At 46.1% G+C, this 23101-nt stretch overlaps 1 protein-coding gene across 1 annotated transcript; it reads right to left on the bottom strand.

Annotated features, from left to right (window-relative positions):
• Nucleotides 1–8136: 8136 nt before the first annotated feature.
• serpine1 (serpin peptidase inhibitor, clade E (nexin, plasminogen activator inhibitor type 1), member 1) lies at nt 8137–22615 on the bottom strand. The gene is made up of 9 exons (XM_084327009.1): nt 22480–22615; nt 20219–20463; nt 19663–19887; nt 18596–18790; nt 10789–10987; nt 10577–10677; nt 9593–9679; nt 9385–9468; nt 8137–8800 (listed from the first exon to the last, which is right to left on the bottom strand). Exons 2-9 carry the CDS (start codon nt 20460–20462, stop codon nt 8754–8756), a joined length of 1182 nt encoding a protein of 393 aa, XP_084183135.1. The 5' UTR covers nt 20463; nt 22480–22615; the 3' UTR covers nt 8137–8753.
• Between the last annotated feature and the right edge of the window lie 486 nt (nt 22616–23101).

The following is a 23101-nucleotide window of genomic DNA, read 5'->3' as shown; positions in this document are numbered from 1 at the left end:
CCCATTTTTATGGGAATGATTAACAACTTTGGACGCAACAAGGCACTTCCTCAAACAATGAGCTTGGCAAACATCACAGTACTGCATAAAAGTGGTAAGGATCCACTAGACTGTTCATCATACAGACCTATAAGTCTTTTAGATCATGATTATAAGACTATCACCAAAGCATTAGCGAAAAGACTTGAAACCATCACGCCGAAATTGGTAAACCCAGATCAGGCTGGATTTGTTAAGGGAAGATATGCTACCGATAACATCAGACGGTTATTAAATATAACCAATCATTTGAATCTAAAACAGAGGCCCTCTCTACTCCTATCTCTGGATGCAGAGAAGGCTTTTGACAGAGTCGAGTGGAACTTTCTTTTTAACGTGTTGCAAAAACTTAATATAGGGTCAAATTTTATCCAGTGGATTAAAGCAATTTATCAAACTCCAAAAGCAGCAGTTATTACTAATGGCAATACATCTGATCCGTTTCTCTTAATGAGAGGAACAAGACAGGGGTGCCCAATGTCAAGCTCATTATTCGCAATAATAATAGAAATTTTGGCTGCATCTGTACGAGACAACATTAACATAAAAGGAGTGTATATCGATAAGGTTGAACACAAAATATCTTTATATGCTGACGACATTGTTCTATACATTGAGCAACCAGAAAACTCCTTATTACATCTGTATAACACAATCGAACAATTTGGAAAGTACTCAGGATACAAGATAAATTATAATAAATCTAATGCATGTCTCCTACATATGAAACCAACAAAAGAAATGCAGAAATCCTACCCATTTAGATGGTCACCAGGAGGCTTCAAATACTTGGGAGTACACTTTACACCGCAATTAAATGATTTATTTGAAAAAAATTACACTCCTCTTACAATTGAAATTAACACAGATCTAGGTAGATGGGACAAACTACCCCTATCCCTTCTAGGAAGGATAAACGTCATCAGGATGAATGTCCTTCCGAGATTGAACTTTCTCTTTCAAAATGTACCCTGCTACCTATCTATAACATATTTTAACATATTGAATAAACGTATCTCAAAATTTATTTGGTCCAATAAAAAACCAAGGATTAAATTACTGACTCTTATGAAACCTGAGTCCATGGGTGGTCTAGGTCTTCCCAATCTCCAACACTACTACTGGTCAGCCCAACTTCGAACTATAGTATCATGGTCATTGGGAGGACCAGACTCACACTGGATACAGATAGAAGCGGGACAGGTTGATCCTTTACCTCTAAACTCTCTTTTTTTTATAAAGAATTTTGACAAAATAGAAAATATAAAGCAATATTTCACGGTTGTGAATACCCTATCTGCATGGAAAGATTGCTCGAAAAAGTTTGGCATAACTAAATGCATCTCTGTTTATTCACCTATTCATCAAAACCCTGACCTAAAAAAATATTTTCATTCAACTGATATAAACAAGTGGAGACACTTGGGGGTAACTCAACTTAAAGACCTTTTTCATAAAAACTGGAAATTAAAAGCATTTCAGGAGCTAAGAGAAGAATACAACATTCCTAACTCAGACTTCTTAAAATATATGCAAATTCAAAGCACTTTAAGTTCACTTACTAAAGAAAACAAGTTAAGCTTTGAAATGACAGAATTGGAAGAAAAACTAACTACCTCATCCACAATTAAAGGTAAAATCAGTGAACTATATGAAATTCTAACTAATGAATGCCAAACAGTCTTCCCAGCTCTATTAAGATGCTGGGAGACGGACCTGGCAACGAAATTTGAAGAAAACAATTGGCAAGATATCTGCGATCGAACTTTCTTTCCCTTTACAAGCAATAAGATCAAAGAAAGTAATTTCAAATTTATTCATAAATTCTACCTTACTCCTGTAAAAATGCACAAAATCTCGAAAGAAAACTCACCAAATTGCCCAAGATGTAAAATTAAAGAAGGAACATTTCTGCATATGTTCTGGCAATGTAGCAAATTGAAGCATTTCTGGAACAAGATCCACTTATTTACTAAATCTGTCATGGAGTTGGAATTTGAGTTATCACCATGTGTCTATCTATTAAATAATATAACAAACTGCCACTTAGACCAAAAGAAATGCAGACTGTTGGTATACATAACATATTTTGCAAAGAAATGTATACTTCTTCTATGGAAAAATGAAATCGCACCAACATTCAATATGTTCATAGAACAAATATCTCAGTTTCTTCCCTTAGAAAAGATAACGCTTGAAAAGCACAACCAGGGTCACTTATTTCAAGAACTCTGGAATCCACTCTATACTCAACTGGAAACTCATAATGTAGTCCTATAAATGTGTCATATCTAAAATAACAGACGTGGAGTTTTAGCAGATTAGATTAGCTGATCTGTTGAGGCTCTTTGTCTGCGTGTAAGTGCCTGGTTGCCTGCGCATGGCTGTCAAACCCTGCCCCCACGGGGTCGGGTCTGGGAAAGGGAGCTGAACACGCAGCGGCCCGGACCCTTCTCTGTCGGAGTAGCTATCGATAAGCGGGTGTGAGCAACTGGGTGCTATAAACTGTCACTGTTTACAATACCGACATTTGCACTTTTATTCCTTATTCCTTATTTACTTATGATTTACCTACTGTCCCTTTATTTTATTTTATTTTACTTTATTTTTATTATTATTATAATTTTTTTTTGTCTAATTGTTTATTTGTGTGTATGTGGGCAAGTGTATGTGTATGTGTGTGTGTGTGTATGCCTGTATGCGCGTGTGTGCGCGTGTACGTGTGTGTATGTCCCAGTGTGTGAGTGTGAGTGAGAGATGGGAGAATGGATTGAGTGGGGAGCACAAGGAAAATTGTTAAAAATTGTTCATGAGAGTGACACTGAACATTCTGTAGATCTGTCGATTGAATATGAAACCTCATGAAAAATAAAAAGATTTCAAACTAAAACCTAACAATAGGGAAAAAAGCTCCACAGGCGGTGTGGAGGAGAGAAACCTTAGAAGGGCCATTCAAGGGGGGATCTCCCTTCTTAGATGTTGGTGATAGTGTTGCAGACGGACAGTTGGTAAGCATGCACTCATGTGTGTGGTGAAACACAGATGAGTGCATGCAATAGCAACTGTACATTTTGAAAAATTAAAGATAGAGCAAATAGCGATAGCAACTGAACATTTTGAAAGATTAAAGATAGAGTTGATAGCGGATCTATTTGAGGCACAGGGGCGGCGCAAAGAGGGTCACGTCCTCCCCGTCTTAGTCACGGGACATTCAACACTCCGATCGTTGCTCAGGGACAGCCGGAGACAGGGAGATAGGGGGTGGCGCAGAGAGGGTCGCGGACTCCTCGACATCATCGCGGGACATCCGGCACTCCGGTCACCACTACGAGACCTCCGGAGACAGGGGGGCACGCAGAGGGGGTCGCAATCTCCCGGCCTTCGTCACGGGACGTCCAACACTCCGGTCAATACTCCAGGACAGCAAGTCATAGGAAGACAGGGAGACGGGACAGGCGTTAGACAGCTCATGAGATTGTAGTAGGCAGACATAGCAATAGATACAAGTGGTAGGCATATATGTGAATGGAGTAGATATATGAAGTAAGCGTATTATGTGAATAGAATAGAAGTACTTAACCCAGCAATGAAACCGCGTTGACTGTTAATCTGTTAACAGTCTGTTAATCAGTTGACAGGACCACGGACAGACGGCGGTGAATAGCTGATCCAAGGCCTCGGAGGTGCATGTAGAGCAGTCACTACAAGCTTGGCCAAGACCCCGAGGCATCCATCACCTTGGTCAGCGCCAGGAGACGGGTACTCAGAGAGAAGGGGGAGGGAGGGGGGGGGGGGGGGGGGAGGGGGGGGGGGGGAGAGTTAGAGAGTTCCCATGTTTGTGGTGCTGCAAAGGAGCAGACATGTAGTACCCTGTAGTGCCATGTAGTACCCCGTAGTGCCATGTAGTACCCTATAGTACCCCATAGTGCCATGTAGTACCCCGTAGTATCCTGTAGTACCCTGTAGAGCCATGTAGTACCCTGTGGTGCCTTGTGGTACCATGTAGTACCCCGTAGTGCCATGTAGTGCCATGTAGAGCTATGTAAGCCATGTAGTACCCTGTAATGCCATGCAGTACCATGTAGTACTCTGTGGTACCATGTAGTACCCTGTACCCTAACTAAACTACCCTATAGTAAACTACCCAGTGGTACCATGTAGTACCCTGTACCATAACTAAACTACACAGATTAATCTAAAGGTCAGTCCCCGACCAGGTGAGATCAAGGTAGGTTGAAGGAGAGAGAGAAAAGATGAGTCTTAAGCAAGGATTTAAAAGCTTCGACAGAGCAGGCGCCCCTGATGACGGCAGGTAATTTGTTCCACTAGGTGGCGACCTCCTCCTCCTCCATGGTGTTTTAGTTGACGTGTCATTTCCTGGTTCTTATCTGTTGTTATCTCCTCGTGGCGCTCACGGCCATCTTGTATCATCCTCCTCGTGGCCCCTTTTGCGGCCATCTTGTCTCGCTCATAATGGCTACTCTCTCAAACAAACGAACCCTGCCCTCCTTTTTCAAGGCCTAACAACAAAACAACTGTTTCTTAGAGTCTCGTCGGCCAAACAGGTCATAATGATGTCTGCAGGTCACATGACAATAGATGATCTACTAACATGCAAGTACTGAACAGGTCAAAAATAGACTGAATGCCAAATGACGGTAGGTCTGAAAAACGTAGGTAGATTCTCCCGACTCACAGTCCCGCGTTCCCGCCTCTTGCGAGGAAAACAACCCTTATATTACAGACCAACAAAAATGGAATTAACCCCTAAGAACACTGCCTTCCTTCACCGGCCCGTTTGTTTTTCATTCCCTGTAGATAAAACCCATCTTGGTTTTTCAAAACACCATGGCTCTCTGCTCATATTATTACAGCTGGCTTCTCTGTCGCTACTTATTTACGGATGCACTATCTGTTCGTTTTTATTTGGCTTAAAAGATCAAAACAACCATGTGTGCACAGTGAACTCACATCTTTCTCCGGAGCGCTGTTTCTCCTACAGCGCTGGTCCGCCTCATGACCGCTCGACTCGACGCTCTCTCCCAGGGCTGGCCGGCCTTGCTTCGATCATGATTCTCCCACACACGATGACTGTTGTCCACTGTCGCCCCATTATTGAAAAAGTCTTTTTCCGTTGTTCTTATCTCTCGGCAACCAACTGTTCCCGTTGTTTTAATCTCTTGCAAATCCGGGTCACGGCACCAACTGTTAGATCCTGATCAAACTGGCCAGTATCACGTCTTCGTCTGTTTGGCCCTCCATCCAATTCCTCTGCGTTGTGTCATTTTAATGGTCCTGACGTCTCTATACTGGCTGATAAGATCCTTATCTCTCCCCGTTAGTACAATCCGCAAACCATAATAATTCTCCACCTCCGTAAGAATCCGACACTTCGACAACGTGAAATACCTTACAAGGAAAAGCGTGGTTTTATTTGATAAACAGAAACCTCAGCTCAGATATTAACAGATTGTATTGTCCTTGAAGAGTCTATTCTAAAGATCTTTCGGTGTGTTCGTCTATCGTCCTTTTGTTATTCAGTCCAATAGTGTTCAGGCCTGGTCTTTAGCCTAACCCTCCTCGCGTTAGCCGAAGCTAATGATGATGTGGCATTCTCCCCCCCCCCCCCCCCCCCCCTCTCATGTGTGATCTCAGTCCTACTCGCTCTTGGTCAGATTCTAGTCTGCCTTACACCCGGAAACACCGTTCGACTTATATATGTTCGTCGTCGCAACGACGGCCCCGCCTTCTGGTTGTCATGCGACGTGTTGTCATGACAACTGCGTTAATAACCTTTACACACATTTCACGTTTCATTAAGATGAACCTCTCCCTCCTGCTCTGGGAGACACTCGCTCTTATCTCAGATGTTCTTACAAGGAATGTCAACAAACATTCGGCTGGCTGCTAAACATTCTGCTGGCTACTGCCTCTGAACCGCTTCTTCTATCACCGTCTTCCATGCACATTTCGATCACCGTTTTAGCTGTGATCCTCTCCCCCCAATCTATACATCATATACATTGAAAAAGCACACCATATCCTTCAATAGACAGAACACTGTGACAGCACCCATGGTGATGCTCCTGGGAAATGGGTACACTTTTCGATTCAGAGCTGTAAGCCCTGCGAATGAATGAATGAATGAATGAATGAATGAATGAATGAATGAATGAATGAATGAATGAATGAATGCATGAATGAATGAATGATTTTTGTGGCATGTCCGACGACCCATCCCTTACGGGATTATAAATAAATAAATTGAATATAACATTCACTTGCCACGGTTTGTAAGCTACACCATGCACATCATCAGAGGCCAAAGTAAATACATCACATATATGTTATTTATGTTTATCCCAAGCTTTCTCTAAATATTCTGCAAGTGCAAATACCCTGTGATAAAAAATCCATTTCAGTCTATCTGCATCATTCAACCACATTAACTCAAGGTTTTTACACCTGTCAAATAACTTTCGACGCAACTCATAATATAATGGACAATAAAACATCAAATTAAACTCATTCTCAATATCAATCTTACAGTAAATACAGATCTGCTCTTCTTCTGTGACTCCCGGTAACGTCCGGTTTCGAGGTGCAGGGGCAACATCCCAGAGCGGGATTCCTTATTTAAATCCCTGCGTTTAAATAAAACTAATTTGAATGTAATAGCTCAAGCAAAAATTCAGTCACCGGTTCACTGGACCGAAAATGTTACGGCATGATGGCATTACAAATTCAAGTCTTTATGTCATCTATGTTTATCGATTATTGCCTAAAAACCTTCAAAGATCATTGGACCCTCACATGCTACCTGAGCAGAGCCACCAACATCACCAACATCACCAAACACCAAAGTCCGCCCCACATTTACCATTAATTTACCCTGGTCACCACCTCTTTGAACTGTGGCCTGTTATAGGTTCAGCCAAAACACACCTCCAGACAGTTTCTTCCCCAAAGCAATTTTCACACTCAATATGAACATGAAGACACTGAGAACCATATGCTGCTATCCACCTGGCACTTTACAATTATGTGCAATATTGACATTTTATAATTTGTATACCCAGTTTTTCTAACTATGTTGACAATTCTCGAAGTCAACTTCCTGTCTGTTGTTGCTACGCAACTGCAGCGTAGGGGGAAACTGCCCCGCCTGGTACATTTACATTACATACACTTAATTTAGTGGAGAAACGGATCTTAAAGCGGCAAATTAAAGACAATCAAGCGGAATTTTCTTCAGTCCTTCACAATGCCAAAGAGCTGCTGTGTTACGCGTTGTACTAATGACAAAAACAGAAATCCAAATCGCAAGTTTTATACCATCACGGAGGAAAAAGTGGCTGGTGGCTAACGTTCGGCTAACTCGCTCTGGTGTTGTGGTCGTGGTAATCAGGGGGAGCTTCTTTGACCCATATCTCGCCTTAGAATCACCAGAAAGGCTTTCGAAATAGTGAAATGCCATGTTGGCCTCAATATTTTCAAAACAAAACGTATGAAAATGTTATGAAATGAACAAGAATGTGATAAAACATGTAATAAAAACGGAGCTCAACGCATGGATTTGATGGTAGGAATCCGTATGGTCCCCCTATACCAAGATGGCGGCGGTTTCGTGACATCAGAGTGTCTTCGAGAATGCTGCTGTTTTTAACTGTTTAACTTTATGTGTGTGCATTTTATTCAATTGTATGCACCATTAGAGTAGCAAGTACAATTTTGTTGTATACTATACAATGACACATAAAGGCTGATTCTGGCGGTCCCCCACCCAGTCCATGGCTGACGGATGCAGTGAGAGAAGAAAGACAGGTCCTAAGAGCGGCCGGGAGGAAGTATAGAAAGACACGCCTCACTGCTGACATCACCACATATCACAACCTCTTGTTAGCTTTCTCCAAAACCATTACTACTGCCAAAGCTTCTTTCTTTCCATAGGATCAAGGCATCTGCCAAGAACCTTCACAAACTTCCCTCTAAGTGTCTTTCCATCTTCACATTCAGCGTGTCTCAATGGACACAAGTGGTCAGTGTTTGCCTCTCTGTCTGACACTGAAGAAAACCCCCCAGAGACCACGCTTTTTGTAAAAACATATAATTTTAATAAATATATAAATACTGTAAAAAATACAACTTGTAACTTTGTAAACGAAAATAGGGACACGGAAAAATAAACATTTGGATCAACATGGTAACAAAATATAGAAAACACATCCCCCTTTGTTAACACCCCATGACAACATCATACCAGGTAAAATGTCAAGTAGCCATGAAGGTGTATAGAATGCTTTGAATGAATTATAGAATGTTGTATATTGTTGTCTTTGTTGTATATTACTGTAGAAAAAAAGTATTATGTATAGCAAATTGCATCAGTGTGTAATGTTATAAAAAGGTAAACTGCATAATTTCTTTACATTTTCCTTCATATTATAAATTTCAGTCTTCTCAACCATATACATCAGAAGAAATAAATACTATCATGTCTCTTACAGCGTCCACGTCTCTTTGGGTACATTATCAATAAAGCTGATTTAATTAATCATGTACGTCTTGATATATCCCATTGTTCTTTTGTGGTCATTCATTCATTTTGTTATGTCATGGCACAGTAAAGTCTCAGTAGCAAGTTTGATTGACAGCAGTCCCTGCTGGTCATAGTGCTTCAGTCTCTTGGTCTTTTTGAGGGTTGTGATTGGTCGCTAGTGTTGCTGGGGCTGGTTCACCTGGCCCATGAAGAGAACAGCACCTGGAGAGAGGGAAGAGGGAAGTTGGTGTTAGAACGAGTCATTTTGGATTTGGGTGCATGCATGGCACTGTGAGTGATGACTACTGACTGACTGACTGATTGACTGACTGACTGACTGATTGACTGACTGACTGACTGATTGACTGACTGACTGACTGACTGACTGACTGACTGACTGACTGACGGACCGCTGAACCAACCAACCAATTGACTGACTAACTGAAATATCGAATGAGTGGGTGACTAAATGACTGAATGACTGACTGATTGCTCTGGCAATTTACTTTTGAATAAAAGTTTTTAAAAAAATGAGTCAAACGCATGAACAAGGTTTAACCCTTTCACTACCACACTACCAAATGGTTAACCCTTTCACTACCAACTACAGAAGGTTAACCCTTTCACTACCACACGACAACGGGTTAACCATTTCACTACCACACTACAGAAGGTTAACCCTTTCACTACCACACGTAGTGGAAGGGTTAACCTTCTGTAGTGTGGTAATGAAAGGTTTAAGAAGTAAAGGGTGTTGAGGTAGGAGTCCGTAGGAGTTCAGTATCGTAGTGGAGGAGGAGTCTCACCTGTGGACTTGTGCTGGATGAGGAACAGGAAGGGTCTGTCCAGAGTCATCTCCTCTATCGCCATGCGAGAGAACATCACAGCAGCTAATAGACAGGAAGAGAGAGACATATACTGTAGGTCAATATCTGCAGTGTGTGTGTATGTGTGTGTGTGTGTGTGTGTGTGTGTGTGGCGCGTGTGTGTCTGTGTGTCTGTGTGAGTATGTACCTGATGCTGCTGAGCCTTTGGTGCCCTCCTCGTTCACCTCGATCTTGACCCTCTGCAGAACCTTGGATACACATAACCTCTCTTCAGCTACAGCAGGGAGAGAGAGAAAGAGAGGGGTCAGGTTTGATACACACAAAAGTACATTGTCTAAATGCAAAAACATGTTTAAAATGAATCACAATCTCAGCTAAAAGGCTGGGAATCACACAGTGAGTGGTTGCCATGGTAACTAAGGACTCTGGCAGGTGGTGCGTCACGTGCGTAGAGGCGAGTCTAACACATAATTGTCCTTTTTGACCAAATTAAGGTATTGTATTCTGTGTTATCAGCAATTTAGCAGTGAGTTCAAATAATATGACATATCTTATTAGTCCCTGTTGCCAAGATGGTCGAGTGAACAAACTCTTCTTTAGACAGACGTTGGTGATTGGTCTTATCGGGTATCACAGTAGCTAAAAAACTGATCGCATCACGCTGGTTTCAACCGGAAAAAATGTGCCGGAAAGTTTGGTCTCTTACATATCTCGATGTGATATATCAAGAAATATCTACAGCAAGAATTCTGGGTCTCAACGAATCCAAAATGTCAATGTGGGTAGAAGTGGTGGAGAGAATAAAAGCTAGCTTATAATGGTAGTGTCTGGTTAGGAGTGAGGGATAATGGAGGTACTATCCAAGGAGGGGTCCGGGAGGGGGGGGTTCGAGCTGGAGCATATGTGTGTAGGGTTTTAGAAAATAGGTATTAGGGGTATGTCCTATATAAGCATTTGTATAATTGTTAATTTCGCTGGATATACACTGTATACGGTTAAAATATTATTATAGACTTTTTTTTGGTCTTGTTTCTGTACTTGCATGTAATTTTAACCACCTTGACTGTTAGTTTCATTATGCATTATGTGTTGAGTACTGACTTTTAATAATTTTTGTTTTGCAATAATAAAAAAAATATAAAAAAAAAAGACAGACGTTGGTGTAACTTACTGGTGATCTTTGTGAAGTCAGCGGTAGCCAGGTTGAACATGCTTCCTAGACCCATACTGGTCAAAGTGGTCTTCAAATCCACTTCAGAGTCCAGAGTGAACCTTTAAAAACACATTCAGAGGATTAATATACGATGTACTTTATATCTACGACTAGGTATCTATGGAAAGTGTGTTGACAGGTGTATAGTACAGTAATAGTGCGTCTCTCACCTGGGCAGAGCCAGCTGGCGCTTGACGCTCCTCAGCTCCCGCCTCCACTGCTGTATCTTGTGGCTGCTCAGCTCCTTGGCGAGCGCGCTCACCGGCACCTCGGGCTCGAAGGGCGACACCAGGAGCATGGTCAGAGAGTCGCCCTCGTACGGAACCTCCATGACATCATAGTCCAGACCGTCGGCGGACACAAACTCGCCTGTTGATAGAGGAACGGGGGTAATTGTTATGGTTTGTAACCGACCCCAATCGCACAACACAAGACAGGTATGATGGTTTGCCAAGAAACAGATATTTATTGAGAGACAGGGAAAAAAGGGCACTGTCCCTTTAAGGGAGAACACAAATACAGGAATATAACAAGAGGGGAAAAACTAGGTGCCTTAAAGAGGCGGGCAGGAAAAGGGAACACTAAGGGAAGGTTAATGAACGCTAGGGGAAACATTAAAGGAAACGCTAGGGGAAGGTTAAAGGAACAGAGGAACTAGAGACTAGGAGATGTCGGGACAAGGAGAGCTAGGGAACAGGAGAACTGGGGACTAGGAGAACTAGGGACAAGGAACTAGGTGGAACTAGAAGGGGAGAACTTGGGACCAGGAACTAGGTGGAACTAGAAAGGGGAGAACTAGGGACAGAGGGGACCGAGGCCCGCGGAGGCGGGCTGGGGACAGGGAGGAACTGGGGACTGGTGGGAAAACATCTGGGCCGCTCTGCAGAATAGAGGAGAGGGTTAATATTCAAAAGGGAACAAACAGAGCAGATGCAGAACAGTCCAAATAAACAAAGTAACAATATCTTCGTGTGACAAACACACTGGGGGAGAAGTAAAGTCCAAAAATACTATCTAAGTGAGAACAAAAACAGAGTGGGAGATGAAATGTCCAAACTACTAACTAAGTGAGAACCAAAGAGGCATTACGCTGGGTGAGTGACATCACAATCAAAACTCACCCAGGCGTATGCGTAATGGTACAGGAACAGCAGCGAGACGGGGGCAAGAGGCATTACGCTGGGTGAGTGACATCACAATCAAAACTCACCCAGGCGTATGCGTAATGGTACAGGAAACAGCAGCGAGACGGGGGCAAGAGGCATTACGCTGGGTGAGTGACATCACAATCAAAACTCACCCAGGCGTATGCGTAATGGTACAGGAAACAGCAGCGGGAACGGGGGCAAGAGGCATTACGCTGGGTGAGTGACATCACAATCAAAACTCACCCAGGCGTATGCGTAATGGTACAGGGACAGCAGCGGGGCGAGGGCATCGCCACCGGGTGGCTGGCTGTCCGAGCCGAGGAACAGAGTGCTGGAACAGTGGCGGTGGCGAGGGTGTCGTCCACCGGGTAGCCGACTGTCGGAGCCGAGGAACAGAGTGCTGGAACAGTGGCGGTGGCGAGGGTGTCGTCCACCGGGTAGCCGCTGTCGGAGCCGAGGAACAGAGTGCTGGAACAGTGGCGGTGGCGAGGGTGTCGTCCACCGGGTAGCCGACTGTCGGAGCCGAGGAACAGAGTGCTGGAACAGTGGCGGTGGCGAGGGTGTCGTCCACCGGGTAGCCGCTGTCGGAGCCGAGGAACAGAGTGCTGGAACAGTGGCGGTGGCGAGGGTGTCGTCCACCGGGTAGCCGCTGTCGGAGCCGAGGAACAGAGTGCTGGAACAGCGGCTGTGGCGAGGGTGTCGTCCACCGGGTAGCCGCTGTCGGAGCCGAGGAACAGAGTGCTGGAACAGCGGCGGTGGCGAGGGTGTCGTCCACCGGGTAGCCGCTGTCGGAGCCGAGGAACAGAGTGGCGCGCCACACCTTGGTGTGCGCGTCGGAACCGAGAGACGCCTCGGGGTGCGTCTGCGAGGAGGAGTGTGCCAAGCACGAGGATCCTTGGAAGATGCGCGTTGCGCGCTGGAGACTGGAGAGCGTGCCAAGCCCTTGAAGATGCGCGTTGCGCGCTGGTGACTGGAGAGCGTGCCAAGCCCTTGCAGATGCGCGTTGCGCGCTGGTGACTGGAGAGCGTGCCAAGCACGAGGATCCTTGGAAGATGCGCGTTGCGCGCTGGAGACTGGAGAGCGTGCCAAGCCCTTGAAGATGCGCGTTGCGCGCTGGTGACTGGAGAGCGTGCCAAGCCCTTGCAGATGCGCGTTGCGCGCTGGTGACTGGAGAGCGTGCCAAGCCCGAGGGTCCGGGAGATGCGCGTTGGTCTAGATGTGCGTCAGGACGAACAGCTGCGCTGGGGTCTGCAGTGGAGCGCTGGGGTGCCTCCCGTGGAAGTACAGGGAGCGCAGAACAGTCTCCTCCACAGGCTACGGCGACAGCAGACGAAGGCTGGAGCAAAACATCTCAAGGCTGGAGAAATCCATATACAGCATTGGTAGACCAGAGGATCTCCCGAAAGAGTCTAGATGTTAGAGAATATGACTCAGCATGAATACAACACGACCCCACGCCGAAACGAGGGGAAGAGCCCTGGTATTTAAAGCCCACAGGGGAACTAATTAGCCTGCCACCACAGGTGCGAGAGGTAATTGATAATAGTCCAGGTGTGGCCACTGAGAGTAAACGAGAGTAAAGAACGAGAGGGTGGGGGCTAGAGAGAGTGAGTAGGGAATTCCTAACAGTAGGCTTAAAGAAGACAGAGAAAGTTGGTGAGCAGCGGACAAAACCTCACAGTACCCCCCCCTCAACGGGAGCCACCTGGCGACCCAAAACAAATACAGACAGAGTGGCAGGGGGCAAAACAAGACAAAAACAAAAGGTACTGGCCAAGCCAGCAGGGGAAGCCACCACAAGAGTGGGGCTAGCAAAAGAAACAGGGTCGCCGAGGGGTAACTAGGGTAGCAGAGGGGCAACAGGAGGAACTGGCCTAGAGGAAACCGGGCCTAGAGGAACCGGGTCAGGAGGAACTGGGTCCAGAGAACTAGTCTAGAGGAACTGGTCTAGAGAACTGGCCTAGAGAACTGGCCAAGAGAACTGGCCTAGAGAACTGAGGGGCAAGCAGGGTAGCTAAGGGGTAACCATGGTAGCACCGGGAAAGGGGGCTAGCAGAGGGAAGGTTAGCTGCCAGGGCACTGATAGCTACAGGGCCTATGCTAGCTGTACTGCTACATCAACATAGAGGCTGCGCAAGCTGCCGGAGCTAGGCTAGCAGAGGGAAAGGGTAGCTGCCAGGGCACTGATAGCTACAGGGCCTATGCTAGCCGCACTGCTACATCAACATAGAGGCTGCGCTAGCTGCCGAGCTAGGCTAGCAGGGGGAAAAGGTAGCTGCCAAGGCACTGATAGCTACAGGGCCTATGCCAGCTGTACTGCTACATTAACATAGAGGCTGCGCTAGCTGCCGGAGCTAGGCTGGCAGACAGGGCCGGACCAGCACGAGAGAACAAGCCAGCTGGAAGGACAGTCCCAGCTGTGTGAGATAAACTGAACATGCTAGCTGAAGGGGCAGTCCTAGCAGTGGGAATACTGACCTTGCTAGCTGAAGGGCAGTCCTAGCAGCGTGAGATAAACTGACCTTGCTAGCTGAAAAGGCAGTCCTAGCAGTGGGAGATAATCTGACCTTGCTAGCTGAAAGGGCAGTCCTAGCAGTGGGGAGAGAAACTGACCTTGCTAGCTGAAAGGGCAGTCCTAGCAGTGGGGATGGTACACAAAAAAGTGGAGGCCATGCAGAGGGACCGGGCCTAACAAGCTGCAGGGGGGTCAAACAGGGCTAACAGGGAAGCCAACAGGGCTAACAGGGGAGCTAACAGGCTAACAGGGGAGCTAACAGGGGAGCTAGAGGGGAACTAGAGGGAACAAGAGAAAAAAAAAGGCAAACTCAACATACACCGTCTGTGCTGGCTGGGGTCGTCGATTTGGTGGGGTCGTACTGTTATGGTTTGTAACCGACCCCAATCGCACAACACAAGACAGGTATGATGGTTTGCCAAGAAACAGATATTTATTGAGAGACAGGGAAAAAAGGGCACTGTCCCTTTAAGGGAGAACACAAATACAGGAATATAACAAGAGGGGAAAAACTAGGTGCCTTAAAGAGGCGGGCAGGAAAAGGGAACACTAAGGGAAGGTTAATGAACGCTAGGGGAAACATTAAAGGAAACGCTAGGGGAAGGTTAAAGGAACAGAGGAACTAGAGACTAGGAGATGTCGGGACAAGGAGAGCTAGGGAACAGGAGAACTGGGGACTAGGAGAACTAGGGACAAGGAACTAGGTGGAACTAGAAGGGGAGAACTTGGGACCAGGAACTAGGTGGAACTAGAAAGGGGAGAACTAGGGACAGAGGGGACCGAGGCCCGCGGAGGCGGGCTGGGGACAGGGAGGAACTGGGGACTGGTGGGAAAACATCTGGGCCGCTCTGCAGAATAGAGGAGAGGGTTAATATTCAAAAGGGAACAAACAGAGCAGATGCAGAACAGTCCAAATAAACAAAGTAACAATATCTTCGTGTGACAAACACACTGGGGGAGAAGTAAAGTCCAAAAATACTATCTAAGTGAGAACAAAAACAGAGTGGGAGATGAAATGTCCAAACTACTAACTAAGTGAGAACCAAAGAGGCATTACGCTGGGTGAGTGACATCACAATCAAAACTCACCCAGGCGTATGCGTAATGGTACAGGAACAGCAGCGAGACGGGGGCAAGAGGCATTACGCTGGGTGAGTGACATCACAATCAAAACTCACCCAGGCGTATGCGTAATGGTACAGGAAACAGCAGCGAGACGGGGGCAAGAGGCATTACGCTGGGTGAGTGACATCACAATCAAAACTCACCCAGGCGTATGCGTAATGGTACAGGAAACAGCAGCGGGAACGGGGGCAAGAGGCATTACGCTGGGTGAGTGACATCACAATCAAAACTCACCCAGGCGTATGCGTAATGGTACAGGGACAGCAGCGGGGCGAGGGCATCGCCACCGGGTGGCTGGCTGTCCGAGCCGAGGAACAGAGTGCTGGAACAGTGGCGGTGGCGAGGGTGTCGTCCACCGGGTAGCCGACTGTCGGAGCCGAGGAACAGAGTGCTGGAACAGTGGCGGTGGCGAGGGTGTCGTCCACCGGGTAGCCGACTGTCGGAGCCGAGGAACAGAGTGCTGGAACAGTGGCGGTGGCGAGGGTGTCGTCCACCGGGTAGCCGCTGTCGGAGCCGAGGAACAGAGTGCTGGAACAGTGGCGGTGGCGAGGGTGTCGTCCACCGGGTAGCCGACTGTCGGAGCCGAGGAACAGAGTGCTGGAACAGTGGCGGTGGCGAGGGTGTCGTCCACCGGGTAGCCGCTGTCGGAGCCGAGGAACAGAGTGCTGGAACAGTGGCGGTGGCGAGGGTGTCGTCCACCGGGTAGCCGCTGTCGGAGCCGAGGAACAGAGTGCTGGAACAGCGGCTGTGGCGAGGGTGTCGTCCACCGGGTAGCCGCTGTCGGAGCCGAGGAACAGAGTGCTGGAACAGCGGCGGTGGCGAGGGTGTCGTCCACCGGGTAGCCGCTGTCGGAGCCGAGGAACAGAGTGGCGCGCCACACCTTGGTGTGCGCGTCGGAACCGAGAGACGCCTCGGGGTGCGTCTGCGAGGAGGAGTGTGCCAAGCACGAGGATCCTTGGAAGATGCGCGTTGCGCGCTGGAGACTGGAGAGCGTGCCAAGCCCTTGAAGATGCGCGTTGCGCGCTGGTGACTGGAGAGCGTGCCAAGCCCTTGCAGATGCGCGTTGCGCGCTGGTGACTGGAGAGCGTGCCAAGCACGAGGATCCTTGGAAGATGCGCGTTGCGCGCTGGAGACTGGAGAGCGTGCCAAGCCCTTGAAGATGCGCGTTGCGCGCTGGTGACTGGAGAGCATGCCAAGCCCTTGCAGATGCGCGTTGCGCGCTGGTGACTGGAGAGCGTGCCAAGCCCGAGGGTCCGGGAGATGCGCGTTGGTCTAGATGTGCGTCAGGACGAACAGCTGCGCTGGGGTCTGCAGTGGAGCGCTGGGGTGCCTCCCGTGGAAGTACAGGGAGCGCAGAACAGTCTCCTCCACAGGCTACGGCGACAGCAGACGAAGGCTGGAGCAAAACATCTCAAGGCTGGAGAAATCCATATACAGCATTGGTAGACCAGAGGATCTCCCGAAAGAGTCTAGATGTTAGAGAATATGACTCAGCATGAATACAACACGACCCCACGCCGAAACGAGGGGAAGAGCCCTGGTATTTAAAGCCCACAGGGGAACTAATTAGCCTGCCACCACAGGTGCGAGAGGTAATTGATAATAGTCCAGGTGTGGCCACTGAGAGTAAACGAGAGTAAAGAACGAGAGGGTGGGGGCTAGAGAGAGTGAGTAGGGAATTCCTAACAGTAGGCTTAAAGAAGACAGAGAAAGTTGGTGAGCAGCGGACAAAACCTCACAGTAATTAGATTTACAGTTAGATTCGATGGGTATGGAGGTGTTTATCTGGTATGTTTCAAGTTTCAAGTTCAAGTTTGTTTATTATTAGTCACAAGAAAATACAGAATACTTTATGATGAAATGCTTGTTTCTGTATGAGCCCCTGAGAGTGTGCTACATAGTTAAAAGAAAGTAAGTAAGTAAGTAAGTAAAAAAAAAAAAAACGTAATTAAGAAGTAAGTAAAAAGGAAGTAAAGTCAATATACATAATACAATATACAATACAGAGTTAGAGCTGCCGCGGTATTGATATTTTCCTTACCGCACGAATTTGCGAAATATTTCCTACCGCCGCGGTAATTACCGCACAGTGCGCACAAAAAAAAAAAAAGTTTGAATGCATTTTTTTTTTTTAGTAGTCTACTCTTATAGCCTGCCTCTAGTCTAATGGCGCTTTTCCACTGCATAGTACCTACTCGACTCGACCCGCTTTAGGCACCTGGTACTTCGTTCCTTTTCCACTGCAGCCAGGTACTACTCCGTTTGTCTCCGTGTGGGAATGCAGGCGGGGCCGCTCGCTTGTGTACACTGAAAGCTCCGTGGGCATAGATGTCCGAGGGCTTGCAGCAAGCCAGAGTTTAACACAGTTTCAATCAATCAATCAATCAATCAATAACAACATTAACCAGACTCTCGTTGCGTCTATTCTGCCAAAGCTAACGTTACCTCTCATTGTGTATTCTACCAAGCAAACCCGGGTTTAACGTTACCTCTCGTGTATATCGGCTGACGGTAGTATTAACAACAACAAACTTAACACATCAGCGATCTTGTTGTGACACTAAACTCTCCGCTCGGTGGTAAATTGGGTTGATGTCGGTTTTGTTTCATCAATAAATAAGGCAGAATACACAGTGAATCCATTATTTTTTGTTTATTGCTTGGTTCTGTCGCAAACAAATCCTGAACGAAATGCATCCTTAGCGAGGCAGTAAAGATGGCGGCGCCGGCGTTCTGTTTTTGTTCAGACTGAGGCTACAAAGTGTGACGCGTCTCTCTTCTGACCAGTCAGTGGTCTGCAATGTTTCACATGACTTTTCTGGTACCACTTCTACCCAATAGGGTCGCTTGGAACCGAGTAGGGTATATCTGCAGAGCCGCAAGCCGCAAGCCAACTTTATTATTATGATAAAAAACAGCGGTGACGCGGTATTCAGCCTAACTCTGCGGTGAGCGTGATGCAACAGCGATACCGCGGTAATGCGGTTATCGCGGCAGCTCTATACAGAGTAGGAGTTTTTAGGAGTGTTTTATGTTTTTATGTAGCCTAAATGTGCTGCGTAGACGATCTGGAATGATGCGGGCTGACTCGCAGTCAGGTAAACGTCACAATGAGATGAAACTAAACTTTGAACGCTAAAATGAGAACGCGAAGTTCGTCACGCCACCTGGTCTGGTCTACTGCCTTACCGTAGTTGAACCGGTTGGTGAGCCTCATCATGGGAACGGGCACGGAGCTGCCGTTGGCACAGTGAAACATCCTCTCCTGGGTCAGCTTGGGGTCAAAGGGCACCTTCCACAGCCCCTGGAAGTGCAGGGCGTTCAGCAGGACCAGACGGGTCTCGTCGGTCAGAGAGCCGGAGGGAAGGAACTCTGGGATGGCGCCTGGAGGGTGAGGAGGTGTGGAAACATGAGCGAGGAGACTACTACAATGATAGGATCGTCCAAAAGACTCGACATGTTTAATACTAGTTTGACTCCTTATAACATAGTATCTGTAAAGCTATGATCTATGCCTTTCTAAATAGAATATCCATTGATTCAAAGCGATAGCCGTTGTATAAGTCCACTCAGCCTGTACCTATAGTCTGTAGCTGTACTGGCTTTCCAAAAATGTCCTCTAAAAAGAAACAGAACTGCAGCAGCGCAGCGAGCATGAAAAAGAAGAGGGACCCCTGCAATGCCGGTATGTAGTATAGTATAGCTAAATACAATATCACTTTAGTTCTAATAATACCTCAAACTATAATCAACTCATATAACTCTGTATGATAGCATGTACAACAATGCTGTATATATCATATACTATATATATTTAATTATTTATATATTCATATGTACCATATATATATTTTAATTAACACAGCTGTCTGAATATACCTGCATAATAATCCTTTTTTACATACCTGTATATACTATATCTATATCTTTATATATCCCTTACCTATACTCTTACTAGTTATACCACTTACTTACTACTATAGTGTTTTTATACCTGTATCACTCTACATAACACTATAACACTGTACATTCATCTGATTATCATTATCACTCAGTAGTACCCATTTATATATACTCCAGTTGAATGAATCACTTGTACATTGTATATTGTTATTGTACTTTAGTGTACATTTGCACTCTGGTTAGATGCCAAACGTATTTATGTTGTACTGTACCCGTGCTGTATAATGACAATACAATTGAATGTACAGTAATCTAATGTAATCTAATCAAGTTGTAATACATAAAGGTCTTACCCGCAGTGTGGTCGGAGACCCAGGCGTTGATGACGCTCAGGGCCCGGTCCGGCCTGGTGAAGTCCACCTGGTGGGGCGCGGTCTGGAAGGCCTTGGTCAGGCCACGGCGGAATCCCTTCTCCAGACTCATCTTCCTCTCGACCATCACCCCGCTGGCCACCTCCACGCCCTCCTCGCTGGACACGTCCCGCTGGAGGAGTCTCTGCTGCCGGGACATCCCGCGCTCTGGAGGACAGAAACGAGGTGGGTGGAAATGAGTCTCCAGTTTTTTGTGTGGAATCTTTGCTAAGAATCCTATCTTAGAATCAACCACTATCCAAATTGCCCATAGAGTACATGAACGTAAACATTTTCAGTATGTGTGGTGGTGGCCTCAAGAGGAATCGAACCCCTAACCCCAGGCAGTGTTAGTGTGATGTTCTAATTAGACTGTAATACTGTATGTACTCTATGTACTTTATAATAATACTTTAACACACTTTTTTTTGTCTATTATGGTCATACAGAATGTCTAAATAACGTAATAATTTTTCTTTTTAAATAAAGCATTAATCACCTTGCAGAGAGAATCCCATTGCAGCAGACAAGGACTTCCTGGTAACGCCCCCAGCACCAAGCTGTGCCATACCCAGGAGGGAGGCCACACCATAGGGGGAGAAGGCCAGGTTCTCTCCCTGGGCCGTGGAGGTCCGGGCCAGCTCAGAGAACACTCGCAGCCCAAAGTCTGTCTGCCTGTCCTGGAGGCTGCTCAGCGCCGCGCCACTCAGGGAGAGGAAGAAGAAGGTGTACACGCAAAGCATCCTGGGAAAAGGGAAGGGGGAGAGGTTAAGTTTTTCTTTCCAACCTCCAGAGTTGTTGATTTAGAAGCAATACACGATTTTGTGCAGAGTAAGAGAGTATTTTAGACTAAAGCCAGGCAGACAAAACGTCCAGTTTTTTCCCCCTACAAGTACACAAAATTACACCAATCGCAGTATTCTAAATATAGTGGCGAAGGAAAGATCAAAGGCCAGCAGTATAGACTGCTGCTGATGCTGCTGCTGAGTCTTTTGTGCAGAAGGAGAAGATCTAGGTCAGTAACACGAGTTCTAAGCACATTTTGTGCTTTGGCTGCTGTCAGAGGACCTGCCAAAACAGCCGACTCTGTAAAAACCGCATTCCACATCTATTTATGGAATCAGGTTTTTTCTGTCGAGAGGGGAACACTCAGATTATGGTTACGCAAGTTAGTAGATTTATTTGCCACCTGGGTGAAGTGAAATAGCTCTTGGTTGTTTATAGTGACAGAACGGTGCCACTCTTTGTTATACTCAACGGGGTTGCGGGGAGATTATCTTGGATGATTTCTGACGGATTCTGTGATCGTGTCGAATTGAATTAACTTTTTACCAACCTGTTCTGTTCCCCTGGCCAACCACTGCTGACTGCCAAAACACTCTGCAGAACGGCTGTAGTATTGAGTGCAGCACATACGAATAGACTACTATAGCCTATTCGTATGTGCTGCACTCAATACCACATTACTGATCCAGGATCAGTAACCCGGTCCCACTGATTGATTCAACTCATTAATTTCCTATAGCCGAGTTGAATCAATCAGTGGGACCGGGTTTCTGATCCTGGATCAGTACTTCCAGTATGATGTGAATGCAGGACAGATTACGATAGGATACTGTAGGGTATCATAGGATCCGATAGGCTTTATTAAATACGGGACTTAGGCCTTGGTACTCATGGTAGACCTTGGCACTGGCATTGCATAGTTACGGGCATACTTGTGGAGAAAGACAAAACAAGAACCAGATGTCAACCTTGGATAAAACGCAGGGTCTTTGTGCATTGGTGTGCGTGTGTGTGTGTGTGTGTGTGTGTGTGTGTGTGTGTGTGTGTGTGTGTGTGTGTGTGTGTGTCTGCTTGTGTGCAACTTAGCACTGAATGGAAAAACTATGCAGCAGTCGCTAAGCCGCCCACAGTATTTGTCCATTTGATTCCACATCAATAGCACTGTGACTCCAGGGTTCTGCTTGCAGTATATACACCTGACTCACTTCCATCTCTGCACAGGCCCCCTTTCACTGGGCACTCTCTGACCGACACACACACTGCATAGGAAAGGCACAGTGTTGGATGTGTCAGGATGCCAATATAGCCTACTCATGTCAGTGTTTCTTAAGTTGTGGGTCCTATCCTATGAGGAGTTGATAAACTTAATTTGGGTTGCGATTATGACAAACTTAAGAAACCCTGTTTTGAATTGAGCGTCTGATTAAATTAATAGTAGAATATGTCATCAAATACATGTTTGACACCCTGTTAAATTTAGCAGCGACAGTACTACCTCACTGACTTGCATGAACAGCCAAAATTAAAATTATACTATATAAACTAATATACTAATATACTACTATATTATTATATAGCTTCTTATGCTACAGCGTCTTACAGAAAGACAAATTCAATGGACACATTACACATTTACCTTTAGGTGCCATAATGGTGGACTGAAATCTAACCTATATGACTTATTTGAATGCACAAACTCTTCCCATCTACAGTTTGTGACTAACAAACATGGCATAATGATATACTGTATGCATCAATGGGGACCATTTCAAAACAAAACTATTATTGACACACCTTCTAAACTTAGAAACAATGTCAATATGCCCATTCACCCGTTCACTGGTACAGTAACATTTTCAAGTTCATGAAACCAATTAAAAAACATGGCCAATCGAGCCTCTAAGGGTAATATTATAAACATGCATTTTAGAGGATCTAATATTTAGATTTCTTTTTATCCAAATTCTGCCTTACCTTGAAGTTGAAGTGTCGCGGAGGAACTTGAAGTAGTAAATAAGTTGTTAGAAGTTGTAGTGAGGTTGTAAAAACAGTTCAGTCTTTCAGTAGCTCCTGTGAGAGAGTGAGAGAGCGAGACCTGCACCAGTTGAATGTGAGTGTTTGAATGAGTGTTTTTCTTTTATACACAGTCTGGACCTCAAGCTGGAGGCACGTGGCTGTCTAGCTCCTCCCACTGCAGTGTCACACACACACACACACACACACACACACACACACTCACACACACTCACGGAAGTTATTACTGAGTGTGAGGTCATCGGACTCACTGTCTGGATAGCCTCCCTTTCTGTTAGAACACACTCTCTCGTCCTCCTCTCCCTTTTTCTTCCCTCTTTCTTACTCTATTATCTATTTGAGTGATTTATTTACCCCCTCTCTCTCCCCTCTCTCTCTCTCTCTCTCTCTCTCTCTCTCTCTCTCTCTCTCTCTCTCTCTCTCTCTCTCTCTCTCTCTCTCTTTCTCATTCCCCCACTCACCTCTCCCCCTTGCCCCCTGCCTGCTTCTGCCCTCTCTCTCTACCTCACTCTCACTCTCTCTTTCTCTTTCTATTTTTCCCTAAAGCACACTGACTAATTCC

This window comes from Notolepis coatsorum, assembly GCF_963971535.1.
Source record: "Notolepis coatsorum genome assembly, chromosome: 13".
Lineage (NCBI taxonomy): Eukaryota > Metazoa > Chordata > Actinopteri > Aulopiformes > Paralepididae > Notolepis > Notolepis coatsorum.
The sequence above is the reverse complement of the archived record's forward strand: the minus strand, read 5'-3'. Positions and strand labels throughout refer to the sequence as shown.